Source organism: Chaetomium fimeti (assembly GCF_033439085.1).
Source record: "Chaetomium fimeti strain CBS 168.71 chromosome Unknown B0H64scaffold_7, whole genome shotgun sequence".
NCBI lineage: Eukaryota > Fungi > Ascomycota > Sordariomycetes > Sordariales > Chaetomiaceae > Chaetomium > Chaetomium fimeti.
The window spans coordinates 846,103-861,141 of NW_026944335.1; the positions used below are offsets into that span (position 1 = coordinate 846,103).

Consider the following 15,039-nt stretch of genomic DNA (forward strand, 5'->3'; position numbering starts at 1 on the left):
CGTGTCTGCCCTTAACTCCATCGCATTATTAAGACATCATCGCCGAGATCCCGGCCTTCGCAGGCGTTTTCGGAGCTACCATTGAACCCCCCAACCACCACCTCCAGGGTTTTCCCGTACTGCGCGGGTTAATTTGTACATTATTTTCTCAGTTCTTCGAGTGTTTTGGCGACATTGATTGCGTTATAGACTCTGCTTTTCCCCGCTGCGTCCGGTCGTCCAAGCTCAAGATCGCTTGGACCAGAAACCCGCAAATCTTGACGTCAAATCGTCCTGAAGCTCTGCCCTTCGCCAATCCACAATGCTGCCCCGACAGCGCGTCCTTCGGCTATCCGCTCCGAAAACCCCCATATTCTCGGCATCGTCACGAAGCCTGAGCGTGTGCTCCGTCCCCGCATCAATACGACATCGACGACATGCTGCGCCCCGGCTACTGAGCTCCTCGAGGGGCCCTTGGCCCTCGTCTCTTTCGAACTTCTCGACGTATACTGCGCTAGGCAAGAAGAAGGATGGGTTCTTCGACGGCGCTACTGAGCCTCTTTCCGAGGAGGAAAAGAAGGCGAACCTCGAGAAAGCTGAAGCTGGGGAAAAGGAGGCTGCAAAGACCAAGTCGTCAACCTCCGATGCGCCATCCAACACAAGCGGCAAGGGCGCCCCAGAGTCCCCGGATGGCAAAGGTAGCGCTGCTGGTGGTGCCTCGTCTGGCTCGGGAGGAGATGACTCGGGGTCGACCGGCGGAAAGCGGGGGCGGAAGAGTGATAAGGCGCTCGCGAAGCCAGTCGTGCCCGAGATCTACCCACAGGTTCTCGCCATACCGATCGCAAAGAGGCCGCTATTCCCGGGGTTCTACAAAGCCATTACCATCAAAGACCCCAACGTCGCCGCTGCGATAACTGAGATGTTCAAGCGGGGGCAACCCTATGTCGGGGCTTTCCTGTTCAAAGATGAGAATGCCGATGACGACATCATCCGCAATGCGGACGATGTCCACGACGTCGGCGTTTTTGCTCAGGTCACCAGCGCATTTCCCATGAACTCGCAGAGCGGCGAGGGCGGAGGTCTGACGGCGATTCTGTACCCCCATCGCAGAATCCGACTGTCCTCGTTGATCCCGCCTGGAGCTGCGGATGCTTCGAAGGCCACCCCTGTCGCAGAGCCTATTCCCGAGCCTACTCCCAAGCCGGCAGAGGAGGCGGACCAGAAGGGAGACGTGGTGGCGAGCTTTGAGGAGAGTGCCGTCGAGCAGAAACCAGAGAAAGCCGAGACGCCCAAGAAGCTGCACGAGGTGACTTCCTTCCTGAAGAAGTACCCGGTTAGCATCGCCAACGTCGACAACCTCACCGAGGAACCCCACGATCCCAAGAGCCAAGTCGTCCGTGCCGTCACGAACGAGATCGTAAACGTTTTCAAGGAGGTCGCCAGCATGAACAGCTTGTTTAGGGATCAAATCTCCACATTTTCAATTAGCCAGTCTGCCGGCAACGTCATGTCAGAGCCCGCCAAGCTCGCCGATTTTGCCGCTGCCGTCTCTGCGGGAGAGCCTGCCGAGCTTCAAGAAGTCTTGGAGAGCTTGAACGTCGAGGACAGGATGCACAAGGCGCTCTTGGTGCTCAAGAAGGAGCTGGCTAACGCTCAGCTTCAGTCAAAAATTACCAAGGATGTGGAGAGTAAGATTACAAAACGCCAGCGTGAATACTGGTTGATGGAGCAGATGAAGGGCATCAGACGGGAGCTCGGTATCGAGTCGGATGGCAAGGACAAGCTGGTCGAAAAGTTCAAGGAAAAGGCGGACAAACTGGCGATGCCTGAAGCGGTGCGGAAGGTGTTTGACGAAGAACTTAACAAACTAGCACACCTGGAGCCGGCCGCTTCAGAGTTCAACGTGACCCGGAACTACCTCGACTGGCTCACGCAAATCCCCTGGGGGCTGAAGAGCGCCGAGAACTTTGACATCCGGAACGCCATGACCGTTTTGGACGAGGATCACTACGGCCTCAAGGATGTCAAGGACCGCATCCTAGAGTTCATCGCAGTCGGAAAGCTGCGCGGAACCGTCGAGGGCAAGATCCTCTGCTTCGTTGGCCCTCCTGGTGTGGGTAAGACGAGCATTGGAAAATCAATTGCCCGCGCGCTGAACCGCGAGTACTACCGGTTCAGCGTTGGTGGTCTCACCGACGTTGCGGAAATCAAGGGACATAGGAGGACATATGTCGGTGCCCTGCCTGGCCGTGTCATCCAGGCCCTGAAGAAGTGCAAGACCGAGAACCCCTTGATCCTGATCGACGAGATCGATAAGATCGGGCGCGGCTACCAAGGAGATCCTTCCTCGGCCCTGCTCGAGCTTCTTGACCCTGAGCAGAACAGCTCTTTCCTCGATCACTACATGGACGTCCCCGTCGATCTCTCCAAGGTTCTCTTCGTCTGCACTGCCAACATGACTGATACCATTCCGCGACCGCTCCTCGACCGTATGGAGGTCATCAGGCTGTCTGGATATGTCTCGGATGAGAAGATGGCCATCGCTGAGAGGTACCTCGCGCCGCAGGCGCAGGAGCTCGCTGGCCTCAAGAAAGTTGATGTGCAGCTGGCAAAGGCGGCAATCGAGGAGCTCATCAAGTCGTACTGCAGGGAAGCCGGTGTCCGAAACCTCAAGAAACAAATCGAGAAGGTCTACCGTAAATCGGCACTAAAGATTGTTCAAGACCTGGGTGAAGAAGCGCTACCCGAGGCGGAGGCTCTTACAGACGAGGGCAAGGCTGCCCGCGAGGCGTCGGAGAAGGAGGGCAAAGCTCAAGAGGCCGACAAGGAAGGAACCGAAAACAAAACCACCGAGAAGCCGAGGCTACCGCTAAAGGTCCCCGAGAGCGTGCACGTCACGATTGACAAGGAGAACCTCAAGGACTACGTAGGCCCCCCGGTCTTCACCTCGGACCGGCTCTACGATGTCACCCCGCCAGGCGTCACGATGGGCCTGGCCTGGACACAGCTCGGTGGCGCCGCGATGTACGTCGAGGCGATCCTCCAAGCGGCCCTCAAGCGGACCAGCCGGCCGTCGCTCGAGATCACGGGCAATCTCAAGACGGTCATGAAAGAATCCTCGACCATCGCCTACTCGTTCGCCAAGTCCTTCATGGCCAAGGAGTTCCCAGAGAACGACTACCTCGAGAAGGCCAAGATCCACGTGCACGTGCCCGAGGGCGCCGTGCAGAAGGACGGGCCGTCGGCGGGCGTCACCATGGCGACATCCCTCCTCTCCTTGTCCCTCGACCACCCCATCGACCCCGCCGTCGCCATGACGGGCGAGCTGACCCTGACGGGCAAGGTGCTCCGCATCGGCGGCCTGCGGGAGAAGACGGTGGCGGCGCGCCGCGCGGGCTGCAAGATGATCATCTTCCCGCAGGACAACATGTCTGACTGGCTGGAACTTCCTGAGGTATGCATCCCCCGTTTTTTTCTTTTTTGGTTTCGTGCCCTGGCTTTTTTTTTTTTTTTTTTCCTACCCCACACCTTCCTGCAATGTTGATCGGCAACGGCGCGTGCTAACGGCAATCTTCCCCTCTCTCCTGCAGAACATCAAGGAAGGCATTGAAGGCCGCCCGGCGAGCTGGTACTCGGAGGTGTTTGACCTGATCTTCCCCAACCTGGACCGGGAGCAGGCCAACAAGTCTAAGATTCGCGACGACAAGAAGGACGCCGACGAGAAGTCGGACGAGGATAAGAGCGACGACTAGAGGAGCATGGGAGAGAGCGGGGGCGGAGGGGGAGAGAGACAGAGAGGAGTCCAGCCAGCTATCATGGAGGTTGGCTTCATCCCTGCGCCAATAACAGCCGCTGTTGTTTATTAGGCAAGTGGCCTCGACTTTGTGCCAATGGATGAGGTGCGGAATTACCCACGCCCCACGGCGGCGCATGGGATTGTAGGATCGATCGGAGGGGGGGAGGCAAAAGGGCGAAGCGTGGAGTGAATGGACGGGGAGCTGAGGGGGAGATGGTGGGTGCATTTACCTGGCGTTGAGCGGCGGAGGGGGTTGTGGACACAAATGGATGGCAATGGCGATGACATCTTGGACTCAAATCATAGAACGGTGGCCGGCGCCGCCACGCACATACACATCCTCACTCTTTGTTAATGGAAGCTCCGTTGCATATTATACTAGCTTGCATGTCTCGAGACCGCGTTTAAAATCCCAAGTCCTACGCGTGCGGGCGTTGCGAGCTCGGCGGGTTGAGTCAGTCCCGTGGGTCGTCGTTGGCGGAGGGAAAACTGCCTCGTCATGCGAAACGACTGGGTGGGTAACGGTACCCGTGATGGCGACACTCTGCGGTGCGAGCCCCCGTGGTCTCGTCTTACACTCCTTGAAGCACGCTCACTCGGGGGGTTATCCTCGGGATAACGGGCTTGGGACATTCGTATGTATGTACATGGATGCACAAATTCCCGTGGGGTTTGGAGTGGCACTGCTGGCTTCTCCGGGCATGCACACCGAAACCGAAACCCAAGCGGCAGGAGTTGATGAAAAGGTTGGTGTGGTGGATTCCACAGATTCGTTGTCGTCAAGTCAGCCTGACATCCGGGTCCGGTTCCGAAGCGATCCTTGAGCACAGGAGAAAATGACATCGAAGACTTTGCGAGAGTCCAGTCCCCAATCTTGATCTGGCGTGCCTGCGCCCCATCTCGAAGATATGCACATACATACATACGCAGTAAGTCCGAGATGCATTGGACTCGGGCAGCTTGCTGCATGCAGCCTTGTTTCCTGACGTGCCGTGCGCAGTCCTGGTGTCGTCAGAAAACGGTATTGGTCATCGGTTGCTGTGGTTGTACTTGGGCAGCAATGCTGTGGCCACCCCCTGGCCTACCCAAGCGCGGGGCTGTATTTCAGGGAGGATTGGATGGTCCAGCCGCCACAAACAGGGCTCGACTCGACGAGTGGATAGCTGTTGCGGATGCGGACGTCTTGGTTTTGATGTGTGTGCCGTCCCGGAGCCATGGCAATGGGAGGGTGGGAGTTTGTTAGTTTCGTTGTCGAAGAAAGCCATTTCACGTTTTTTGAAGGTACACACACGATCGAAAATACATAATAAGCCTGAACGAGTATCCCGCAGTTCTGGTATCAGGTCGGGCGATGGTAGCCGTGTTCTTCAAGTCGGGCTACCCCGGGCCGTTGGGTGTTGGCTGGATTTGGTTGTTCATTGGCCCGAAGCCATGGTCAGGCAGGAACCAACAAGGAACCCATCGCTTCGGTTCCGGAGGGTGGTGCGGCTCAGCTTTGCTCAACCCAGATCTCCATCTGGCCAGGGCTGGGCTTTAGCGAGCAAGTACGGATATCCGTCTGTGTACGGAGTACTTCGTACATACCTATCTTGAAATATAATCCATTAACGAACTCTCGGGCAATAAATGCTACCTGTCTCTCTGGGGACGAGAAGGGACACGGGCTGAATGGAATTCTCCTCCGGTGGATCCTTGCCGTTAAACCTGGGCGACGCTTTTCTGATACGGGTTCCAGGACAGGATGAAATGACTATCGCGTGCGTTGTCGAGACTCTTCGATGCTGGGATGAAGGTTGGAAGGGCCGGATGAGGCCAGAGGCTGTGGAGGGGAAACAACATCGCGTCCAGAGGCAGCGGTGTGCGGGTCTATCTTGCCAAAAAGAGCACATGGCCCCACGTGCCCCCCAACAAGCCCTGTTGACCACCACCGTTTACGGCAAAGCTTGATCTTCTCAACCCCATCTTGCCATCTTGGTCTTTCCCCACAATCCTAAAAAGGAAGAGCACTCCGGGGATCTGGCAAGATAACCCAGCTGCGGGGTGGTCTGCCTCTTCCCTCAAGAGACCACACCCAAGCCACACCATGGAGTTTGAGGTTTTGTTGAGTTGAAAGACATGACATGACGCAAATCATCGTGCAGAGGACGCACCTCAGTCCAGGAGTTCACAAGCTATTTGGTTAGCAGATGGCCGGGCAAATTGATGCCCGTCACAGGGCTGGCGCGTGCATGGTAACGAAACCCCTCTTGCCCATCGACGCTGTTACACGTGTTACACCCCACAAGACCCCTGTTTTCGCACTGCCCCGCAGAGGTCACTCGCAGTCGTCCCATCTCCAAGCTCTTGCACCTCGCTGCCCTCGACAGGCATCCTTCCTGCCTTCTCCTGCTTCGTGCAGCATGCAGGAGAAGAACACAAACAGGAGAGGCTGCGGGGAGAACCAATCCTGGGTTACTGTAACAATAGTGCAGAGCCGAGCCAGCCAGAGCCAACCGCAACGGGAAACGGCGCTGTAGCACCCATTCTTTTCGTCTAATTTTTCTCGTGTGTGCGAGTGTGCGAGTGTGCGTGTGCGTGTGCATGTGTGTGTGTGTGTGTCTTTCCATATCCCGGTGGTCGCCGCTGCCATCTCGAATCCCACGTCGCTTCATCCCGCTCTCCCACTCGGGGGCTATCACGGTCACACCCTGACACCCTCCACTCCCTGCTCTCTGCAACGTCATCTTTCATCTTTTCATCTCACACACCACTATCCTACTTTTCCATCTAATGAAAATCCCCTCGCCTTACTAGCCGAGCGTCAGCAGCCTGCCGTCCTCCAATGCCTCACTGCGGCCCCGGGTTCCAAGGCTCTGAACCCATAGTTGTTGCTGCACTTTGATGGCATTCCAACGACACTAGTCCGCCGAATAAGCACATCCAAAAACGACCTTGTTCCGCCAGAAATCCTCGTCTCTCAACTCACTAGCCTGTGGTCAGCCTGCCGCGCCCGGTGAGGCTCACTCTGCATGCTCTGAGAAGGTTGACGAAAGCCCGTCTCTACCCCTGGCGCATACATAACAGGGTTGTGCACATGGCCGCCCCCGCTTGATGGATGCGCGCGATCACTTTGCCGTATGCTCTTTAGCCCTCTCATACTCTACCTCGCCACCCTCCGGTATCCATTCAGGTGAAGGGTGGGAAGGAGCCGGCCAAGTGAAAAAGGGAAAAGAGAACTGAGGACGCGGGGCAGACACCAGTGGCCGCCACGGACCCCCGCCGCTACCTCAACTTAACGTTATCTTCCGGTCCAACCCGTTTTCAACCCTTCCCAGTCCCGTCTTTGTACCATTCGGCCGCCGAGCCCGTCTCGAACCGGGCCCGACACCCAGTAGCACCGTACCCGGCCGCACCTCATGGCCCAACCTCATGCCGATCCCACAGCGGAGCCGGCGGTCCCTTTGGCAAACACCAATGGTCACAACCAGCAGAGCCGATGGCGCAGATTTTTTGGTCGGGACAAGGACAATGGGACCGAAAGCATACCGGAATCAACCTTGAGGGGCGAGGAGGGCCTTGAGCAGCCAGAGGACCCCAAAGCCGGCATCATTCAACGTGTCTCCCGGAAAGTTGTCCCTGGCCTGCCCCGAACTCAGACATTCAAAAGGCAGCGTTCCGAGGTGCGAAGCAGGTTAGAACCTGTCCACCCTACACCCGCTGAGCGAAGGACGGTTTCCATGGACAGGCGCGTGCGTGATTCCAACACGGCTTTCAACCACCCGGACCCACGAACCAGTGCCCCCGACTTTCTGCACCACTACCTGAGCAACCCGCCTTCTCCCTCGTTCCCCATGAGCCCACCGGAAGACTGGCCTGACCCACCAGAGGACCTCGAGACCATCGACGCTGATATGGATTCGGTCCACGATGACTTCCTTCACGACATCGACGCCCTCTCCAGGATAGACGTTCAATCCCTGACCACCTCGCAGTACGACGCCCTCATCGAGAGCGAGCTGGAGCGCAAATGGATCCTCAACCTGTCCATGTACTTCCGGGATAAGTCCAAGAGGGAAAAGTTCTTCGTCACCTTCCGTCAACATGAACACAACTGGCGACGCGTCACCGTCTCGCTTGACTACCGTAATGCTCCCGAGAGCTCCCTGGAGGCTGACCTCGCTGGCACTCAATACCAGCGGGACAAGAGCGCAAAGATCTACGAGGCTATCCGCGACAGCCTCGCCGAGATTGACTTCTACGGCACCGTCACCAACCTGAAACTGGAAACAAAAGAAGGGAGATTGCATGTTCATGTCGTCGAGGATGTCAATGTATGTTGCGCAAGTCCTCCGCCAGTCCCCCCTACTAACGCCCATCGAGGAAATCATCAGCTACCCCCCAGTCCGTATGATTGAACACATGAACTGCAAGAGGGTCAAGGAGCGCGAGATCCACTTTGACTCACACCTGTCGGGATTTGTTTACCGGGTCCAAGTTCATGGGAGGCTGCTGATCAAGAAGGAGATTCCGGGCCCGGACACCGTCGACGAGTTTCTCTACGAAATCAACGCGCTACACCAGCTGTGTCCCGCCAAGAATGTGATCGAGTTCTACGGAATTGTCGTTGACGATCGGGAAGAGCACGTCACAGGCCTCCTCATCAGCTATGCCTCTCGGGGTGCCCTGATCGATGTCATATTCGACAACGACCATTCTTTGCCCTGGCCCACACGAGAGAAATGGGCCCGCCAGATCGTCGGCGGCTTGTCCGAGATCCATGAAGCCGGTTTTGTCCAAGGCGATTTTACCCTATCCAACATTGTCATCGACGAGAAGTACGATGCAAAGATCATCGACATCAACCGACGGGGCTGCCCGATTGGATGGGAGCCGCCGGAAGCGACACCTTTGGTCGAGAGCAACCAGCGAATTTCCATGTACATCGGCGTGAAGTCCGATCTCTATCAACTCGGCATGGTCCTCTGGGCTTTGGGGACACAGGAAGATGATCCTGATGCATATGGTCGTCCTTTGAAGCTCGGCCCAGAGGTACAGGTGCCAGCGTGGTACAGACGTATCGTGGACGTTTGCCTAAGTACTGAGCCCAGGGACCGCGTCCAGGCCATCCAGCTTTTGTCGTGGTTCCCGGAGCCGGAAGAGGAAAGCCAGTATCGCGGGCTCAACGGGTCCGCCATGTCACTAAATGGCGACGGAAATTCCCGCCAGGACTACTTGTCGCCTTCTGGAATCCCTCGAATCAAGGCTGTTCACCCGCAGAACGATTGGGCCTTTGTGGGTTGGAGCAACCATAACCCGGCGGACGACCCGTTCTATTATCCGAGTAGGGGTAGATCTCCGCCATCGCCGATGCCGAGCAACCAAGGAGACTATGACCCTGCACGATTTGGACATCAGATATACACTTGGTCGGACGGTTACAACCGTGCGCCCACCGTGCCGTCTGTTAGCGACGTTCTCGCCAGGGAGTCACAGGGGAAATCGATGTCGGGGGTGCAGGGCAGCGAGGAGACGTTGGAAACATATGCGGATGGTCCTTACCGATTCCGGGGTGCTGTGACGGAAACAAGCAAGGATGACGAAGCCTTTGCGCAACGAGGACGCTCAACGCCGAGGAAACACCATGATGGGGAGGCGGAACTGGCGGCGTATGACGGTCGGGGTTCGACTTTGACGTCAACACAGAACCCATCGCCTCTACCCCGGAGTTTTGGAGAGGAAGGACATGCTGCGGGAGAAGCGGAAGGGAAACAGGCCCAGGTGCACACAAAACCCGGATCACAGGCCGATAGCGGAAAGGATCTCACAGAGCCGGCGAGCACCCCGCGGGAACATCGAGGATGTTTTACCGGTAATAGGCAACGGTCCGTTTCTCGCGGTAGGAGCGGTAAAACATCGACCGAGTCGGCATCACGACAGAACGCCCAGAAAGGAACAACCATCACGACAGCCACCGAGAAGTCAACACACGGCCTTCCTCTCGGTGCCAATAGTCGCAACTATGACAACGAGTCCCGAACTGACAAGGATGGACGTCCCCACGGCCACGAAAACGAACTCGGTGCAAAACCCCAGTCACCCGCGCCAGGCTTACCCCCGGTTTCGCAGACGAAATTTGAGCGGGCAAACGACGACCTGAAGGGTGTGGGCTCAGCTTTGGGCCCTATCAATATCGACGGTTGCGACAAGAATCGACAGCGTGAGCTTAACATTGACGAGGATCTAGGTTCCGAGCTTGATAAGGGCCTCGGGGAGATCCAAGCTACCAGTGACAGAAAATGATGATGATGAGTTTTGTTTGTTGTTGTATATACACGGTATTTCCCTTTTTAATCTCTGCTCTTCTACGCTTGGCTTATAATAGTATGCGATGCTTTTATTTTCTTCTTCATGCGGCGGTTTATAGCGGGGATGGGCGCAAGCGCAAGGGACAAGGTGACTTGGTTCGTTGGGTTTTGGGCGAGGGAGTAGGATGGTCAGGCATGGGCGGGGCGGTGGGAGGCACTCTGAATGATTTATGAATTTCGCGTTGCTATTTTGCCATTTATATCGCCTTCTAGCATTGCATTTGACGCTGGTTGGGCGGCTTTCGTTATTCTCGGTGTCATTCATCCTGTTTTCGCGTATATCATTCTAATGTGTTCTGCAAAGAACAAGTGTGTTATGACTTACAGCGAATCTGAAGTTTCATGGCGCGGAGGGCTACTCAATAAAACCATAGGCTTTTTGACTTATTTTGGCTCCGGTAGCCTGCGTACTTTTTTCCTAGTTACTTTTCGAGGCTCCGTGGCGGCCGCACCGTTCACCTTCCCGTGGAACATATCCGAGGAATATGGAGGAACGCTTTGGTTCATTTACGACTGAAACCTCACGTTCTTGACCAAGTGGGAACTGTGCGAAACCGGGGTGCACCTGTCCTCACCTCCCCGTTCTTCCTTAGCCTTGCGAGTGTTTCCGGGGCCCCTTGAATCACGCTGAGCTAGGTTGGCCTCAACAACACCCTCCGCACTGCACTCACTGCCATTAATGTCAATCCCTGGGCCTACGAAGCATCCATGACTGAGAGACGCCAATGTAATGCTACAGCTTTTACACAAGATAAACGCCCTCGGGCTGGTGTTAAAGTTTCTCGATCCTTGTAGGAAGGCCGTCCTAAGCATGTACCTAATTTGGCCACTAATGAAAAGTTAGCCACCCATGGGGAAGTTCGGGCGTGGAGAACGACAGTGGTGAGAGGTTCGAGAGAGGTTCGCGGATTATGTGGGTCTTGCCGGGCCCTTGCCGGGTCCGGTGTGGGGCCCCCGTTCCCGAACTCCGGGGGTGGAGACTCAGCAAGCGACCCGACAAAAGTTCAGCAGGGAAAGAAAGGAGAAAGATTCCGAGAGAGTGTTGCTTCATGTACAGAGGGTAGCACATAACCTTGTGGTATAACTGGGTTGACTGGCCGAGGCATTATTACTTGGAGAACTTCAGTCCATACTTCGGTCCATACTTCGTACTTTGTGCAACAATCATCATCGGTGGTGTTCGGCCCGGGTGGGACACAAAATCGTGGAGAGCCGGGTCCGGCCCCACCCTACAGGGCTGAGTGGGAAAGTTACATGCCGGAGGCCAGCTGAGGCCAACGCCCCATGGGCAAAAAAAGCCGGCATGCATGGAATTGTCGATGTCGACCAAACCTCGGCTGGAGGAACGAAACGGAGACCATCCGGAAGCTCAAAGGAACTGCAATTACTCGATTTACTTGGGGGTTTTTTTTAGCGTGATTTCTTTTATCCAACCTCTTTTGCTTGAATTTTTAATTCCCCTTCGGAGTCCGAGCTCGAACATTGGAACTGTGTCAGCCCCCGCGGCCGCAGATGGTCCTGCGGCTGTGAGTGTGGCGTCCACCCAACCTCGCGTGCCAAACGCAGGAACGAGAAGATCTTTGCGAGTGGGAAAGGGCGGGACGAGCATGTCACCACGCCACTTTTGCATTTCTCAGCTGCAAACAACTGAAAAATTGCATGTGATTCCCAAACTGTCTCGAATATGGAGAACACCTGCAGTCAACGACGACAACACCGTGAATTGCCACCCATTCCCAAGCCGGGATGGGGCGGAGGTGTGGATTTCTGGGTTTTACCAGAAGCTTGGGGATGCGGTCAAGTGGGGCCCGGTTCGACCGGTTCCCGCGTCCCCTGACGTAGATAGCCAATCAGCGGCCAGGGAGCTTCGCAAGGCATGCCGACAGGTCCAACGCCTCCCCAACATTTTCCTCAACAATTTCGGCCGGGACAACGGCTGCCATCCAGGCCTGGCTCTTTCGGGCAGGGAGAGGCGTTTCCAACGTGATGGCGTGTTGCACGGGCACAGGACAGGCTCCTCTCGGCCGAGGCCGAACAATTGCTCTGCCCATGAGCTGCGAAATCGTTCTGGAACCGCGATGCCGAGCCGATTCTCTATTGGCGACGTTTCTTCGGGATTCACCCCAACGGATGAAGTGGGTGAAGTGGCATGAGTGGCAAACCGCCTTCCCCAGCTCGAGGAAGTCGATGACCGAGCTTGGAGGGGTTTCATGTTCCCATCTTGATTTCCCTGCCCAATTGGAATGCACGCTTTGTTGTTGAATGCTGGGTTTCGCTTTCCCATGCTCGCCATGCAAGCACACAAGGGAAGCTGCACGCCTTGACACTTGGACCTTCCTCCTCAACCACCCACCGCTCCCTGCTTTAAACCCACCCTTGCTCTTTTGCATTCCGTATAACTGTATTACTTCCCGCCTTGTCACACCCTTCCCTTTCCACCTTGGCCGACCAAGAACCTCCCCTCCACCACTCTCCTCACACACAACCTGTTGATTGAGTGAGCATCCAGGGTCGACGTTGTTCCCACATCGACACCTCAACGACCACTCAACTCGGAGTTGATCGGCTTCGCCACAGTCGTTCGCGATGGCGTCGTCCACGTCCGAGGTGCCTGTGGCCCAAGCCGAAACCTTCCCGGACGGCACCACCGACCACGTTCCTCTGCGGAAGAAGACTTACGATCTCCGCAAGCCTCGTAGGTTTCAGGTTTATCGCAATGCTGGTTTCGACATGCTGACAATTGCCGATATAGACATCACAGAGCAGCCGATAACATGGGGCAATTGGTACCAACACGTCAACTGGCTCAACACCTACTTCATCATCGTTGTGCCTATGATTGGCCTGGTCTCTTCGTACTGGATCTCCCTGCACTACAAGACGGCCATCTTCGCTGTCGTCTATTACTACTTCGCCGGTCTCGGAATTAGTAAGTCAACCGACAGAGGACGATCATAGGGATAGCTTGGAATGACTGACACCCTTCCAGCTGCCGGCTACCACCGTCTGTGGGCTCACTCGAGCTACAAGGCGTCCCTTCCCCTCAAGATTTTCCTCGCCGCCGGTGGCGCTGCCGCCGTTGAGGGTAGCGCTCGCTGGTGGTCCAGCCTCCACCGCTCCCACCACCGCTACACCGACACCGAGAAGGACCCCTACTCCGTCCGCAAGGGTCTGCTCTACAGCCACATCGGGTGGATGGTCATGAAGCAGAACCCCCGCCGCATTGGCCGTACCGACATCACCGACCTGAACGACGATGCCGTTGTTGTTTGGCAGCACCGCAACTACCTCAAGTCGGTGCTGACCATGGCCCTGATTGTGCCCACTCTTGTCTGCGGTCTCGGCTGGGGCGACTTCTGGGGCGGCTTCGTCTACGGTGGTATCTTGAGAATGTGAGTTCTACAATCCCCTGGGAAATAAACCTTGGACCACCTATACTAACCCCACCCCAGCTTCTTCATCCAGCAGGCTACTTTCTGTGTCAACAGCTTGGCTCATTGGCTCGGCGACCAGCCCTTCGATGACCGCAACTCACCGAGGGACCACGTTATCACTGCTCTTGTCACCCTCGGCGAGGGCTACCACAAGTATGTGCATATCTCGGTCCATTCATCCCTTGAACACCGGTAACTAACTATAACACCTAGCTTCCACCACGAGTTCCCCAGCGACTTCCGTAACGCGATCGAGTGGTGGCAGTATGACCCTACCAAGTGGTTCATCTGGACCATGAAGCAGCTCGGCCTCGCCTACAACCTCAAGACCTTCCCCCAGAACGAGATCGAGAAGGGCCGTGTGCAGCAGCAGCAGAAGAAGCTCGACCAGAAGCGCTCCACTCTCGACTGGGGTATCCCTCTCGAGAGCCTCCCCGTTGTCAGCTGGGACGATTTCGTCGAGCAGTCTAAGAACGGCAAGGCCTGGATCGCCGTTGCTGGTGTCATCCACGACGTCGGCAAGTTCATTGCTGATCACCCTGGCGGCAAGGCGCTTATTTCGTCGGCCGTCGGCAAGGACGCCACCGCCGTTTTCAACGGTGGTGTCTACAGCCACTCGAACGCCGCCCACAACCTGCTCTCGACTATGAGAGTCGGTGTCCTCAGGGGTGGCTGCGAGGTGGAGATCTGGAAGCGCGCCCAATCCGAGAACAAGGATGTCAACGCAGTCACCGACTCATCGGGTCAGCGCATCGTTCGCGCCGGCGACCAAATCACCCGTATTGGCCGTCCCATTACCACTGCCGACACCGCATGAGCGAGGCAGTCGGCGCATTTGAAGGAGAAATATGTCACAGTTGGGCCCTTAATACCGGCCAGTCGGAAGAGTTGGCTGGCCCCGGGGTGCCTGTTTTTCCTCGACTTTAGACAGCTGTGGTGGCACGCGTCATTGTTAAAAAAAGTACTCATTTGCTTTGGGGTCCTTTTCGGCGTTATGAGACGATGGGTCATGGGCTTGGAGTTTTCCGTCAATCACGACGTGGTATGGGCATCGGCATGGTTTTATAGGCATTAACGAAACTTTGAATGTGAAAGATAAAAAATGACATCAACAACACTTACTCGCGTTTCCCGAAGAAGCTCCTAAAATGACTGATGTGTGGTTCCCATCTACAAAGTATTGTCAACTGGTTGTTGAGCCTCAATTCGACTGGACTCTCAGCTAGCCCGGCTGTGCCCACTGTCACTAGCCTAGCGAGTAGTTGTAGTCTCAGCTTAGGCCTTTCGGTCCATTTCAAGAAACGCACCTAACCTGGACTTGTTTGCTGTTCTTCACTGCTTTTCGATCTTGGATTTGTCCACGATCCTGCGGCTTGTGGATTTTGCCCCTTGGTATGTAAGCCATTTGCCGGCTCACCAAGGCAGAGTTGAGGCCGCGGCTCACCTCGTATGCATTTCTTGTTGGTCCCCACGTTGAACTTGAAGA

The 15,039-nt window shown here is 56.1% G+C and overlaps 4 protein-coding genes across 4 annotated transcripts; 3 read left to right on the top strand and 1 right to left on the bottom strand.

The window, feature by feature from the left end:
• The first annotated feature begins 21 nt into the window (after positions 1-21).
• B0H64DRAFT_406278 (Lon protease C-terminal proteolytic domain-containing protein) lies at positions 22-4,151 on the top strand. Its single transcript, XM_062804499.1, has 2 exons — positions 22-3,433; positions 3,570-4,151. Exons 1-2 carry the CDS (start codon positions 302-304, stop codon positions 3,729-3,731), a joined length of 3,294 nt encoding a protein of 1,097 aa, XP_062655834.1. The 5' UTR covers positions 22-301; the 3' UTR covers positions 3,732-4,151.
• Positions 4,152-7,491: 3,340 nt separating this feature from the next.
• B0H64DRAFT_419637 (uncharacterized protein) lies at positions 7,492-10,054 on the top strand (the record flags this gene model as incomplete). Its single annotated transcript, XM_062805396.1, has 2 exons — positions 7,492-8,085; positions 8,135-10,054. The coding sequence occupies 2 exons, from the start codon at positions 7,492-7,494 to the stop codon at positions 10,052-10,054; spliced, it is 2,514 nt and encodes an 837-aa protein (XP_062655835.1).
• Positions 10,055-10,697: 643 nt separating this feature from the next.
• Positions 10,698-11,438, bottom strand: B0H64DRAFT_406285 (uncharacterized protein). Its single transcript, XM_062804500.1, has one exon. The coding sequence runs from the start codon at positions 11,186-11,188 to the stop codon at positions 10,949-10,951; it is 240 nt and encodes a 79-aa protein (XP_062655836.1). The 5' UTR covers positions 11,189-11,438; the 3' UTR covers positions 10,698-10,948.
• Positions 11,439-12,489: 1,051 nt separating this feature from the next.
• B0H64DRAFT_226849 (uncharacterized protein) lies at positions 12,490-14,692 on the top strand. Its single transcript, XM_062799660.1, has 5 exons — positions 12,490-12,814; positions 12,872-13,048; positions 13,109-13,511; positions 13,572-13,706; positions 13,767-14,692. Exons 1-5 carry the CDS (start codon positions 12,706-12,708, stop codon positions 14,368-14,370), a joined length of 1,428 nt encoding a protein of 475 aa, XP_062655837.1. The 5' UTR covers positions 12,490-12,705; the 3' UTR covers positions 14,371-14,692.
• Positions 14,693-15,039: the final 347 nt, after the last annotated feature.

Bases quoted from the DNA above. Each gene is read 5' to 3' on its own strand.
- B0H64DRAFT_406285 (XM_062804500.1), bottom strand. From the start codon at position 11,188: ATGTGCTACCCTCTGTACATGAAGCAACACTCTCTCGGAATCTTTCTC.
- B0H64DRAFT_406278 (XM_062804499.1), top strand. From the start codon at position 302: ATGCTGCCCCGACAGCGCGTCCTTCGGCTATCCGCTCCGAAAACCCCC. The intron at 3,434-3,569 runs GTATGCATCCCC...TCTCTCCTGCAG, and splicing joins ACTGGCTGGAACTTCCTGAG to AACATCAAGGAAGGCATTGA.
- B0H64DRAFT_226849 (XM_062799660.1), top strand. From the start codon at position 12,706: ATGGCGTCGTCCACGTCCGAGGTGCCTGTGGCCCAAGCCGAAACCTTC. The intron at 13,049-13,108 runs GTAAGTCAACCG...ACACCCTTCCAG, and splicing joins CTTCGCCGGTCTCGGAATTA to CTGCCGGCTACCACCGTCTG. The intron at 13,512-13,571 runs GTGAGTTCTACA...ACCCCACCCCAG, and splicing joins TACGGTGGTATCTTGAGAAT to CTTCTTCATCCAGCAGGCTA.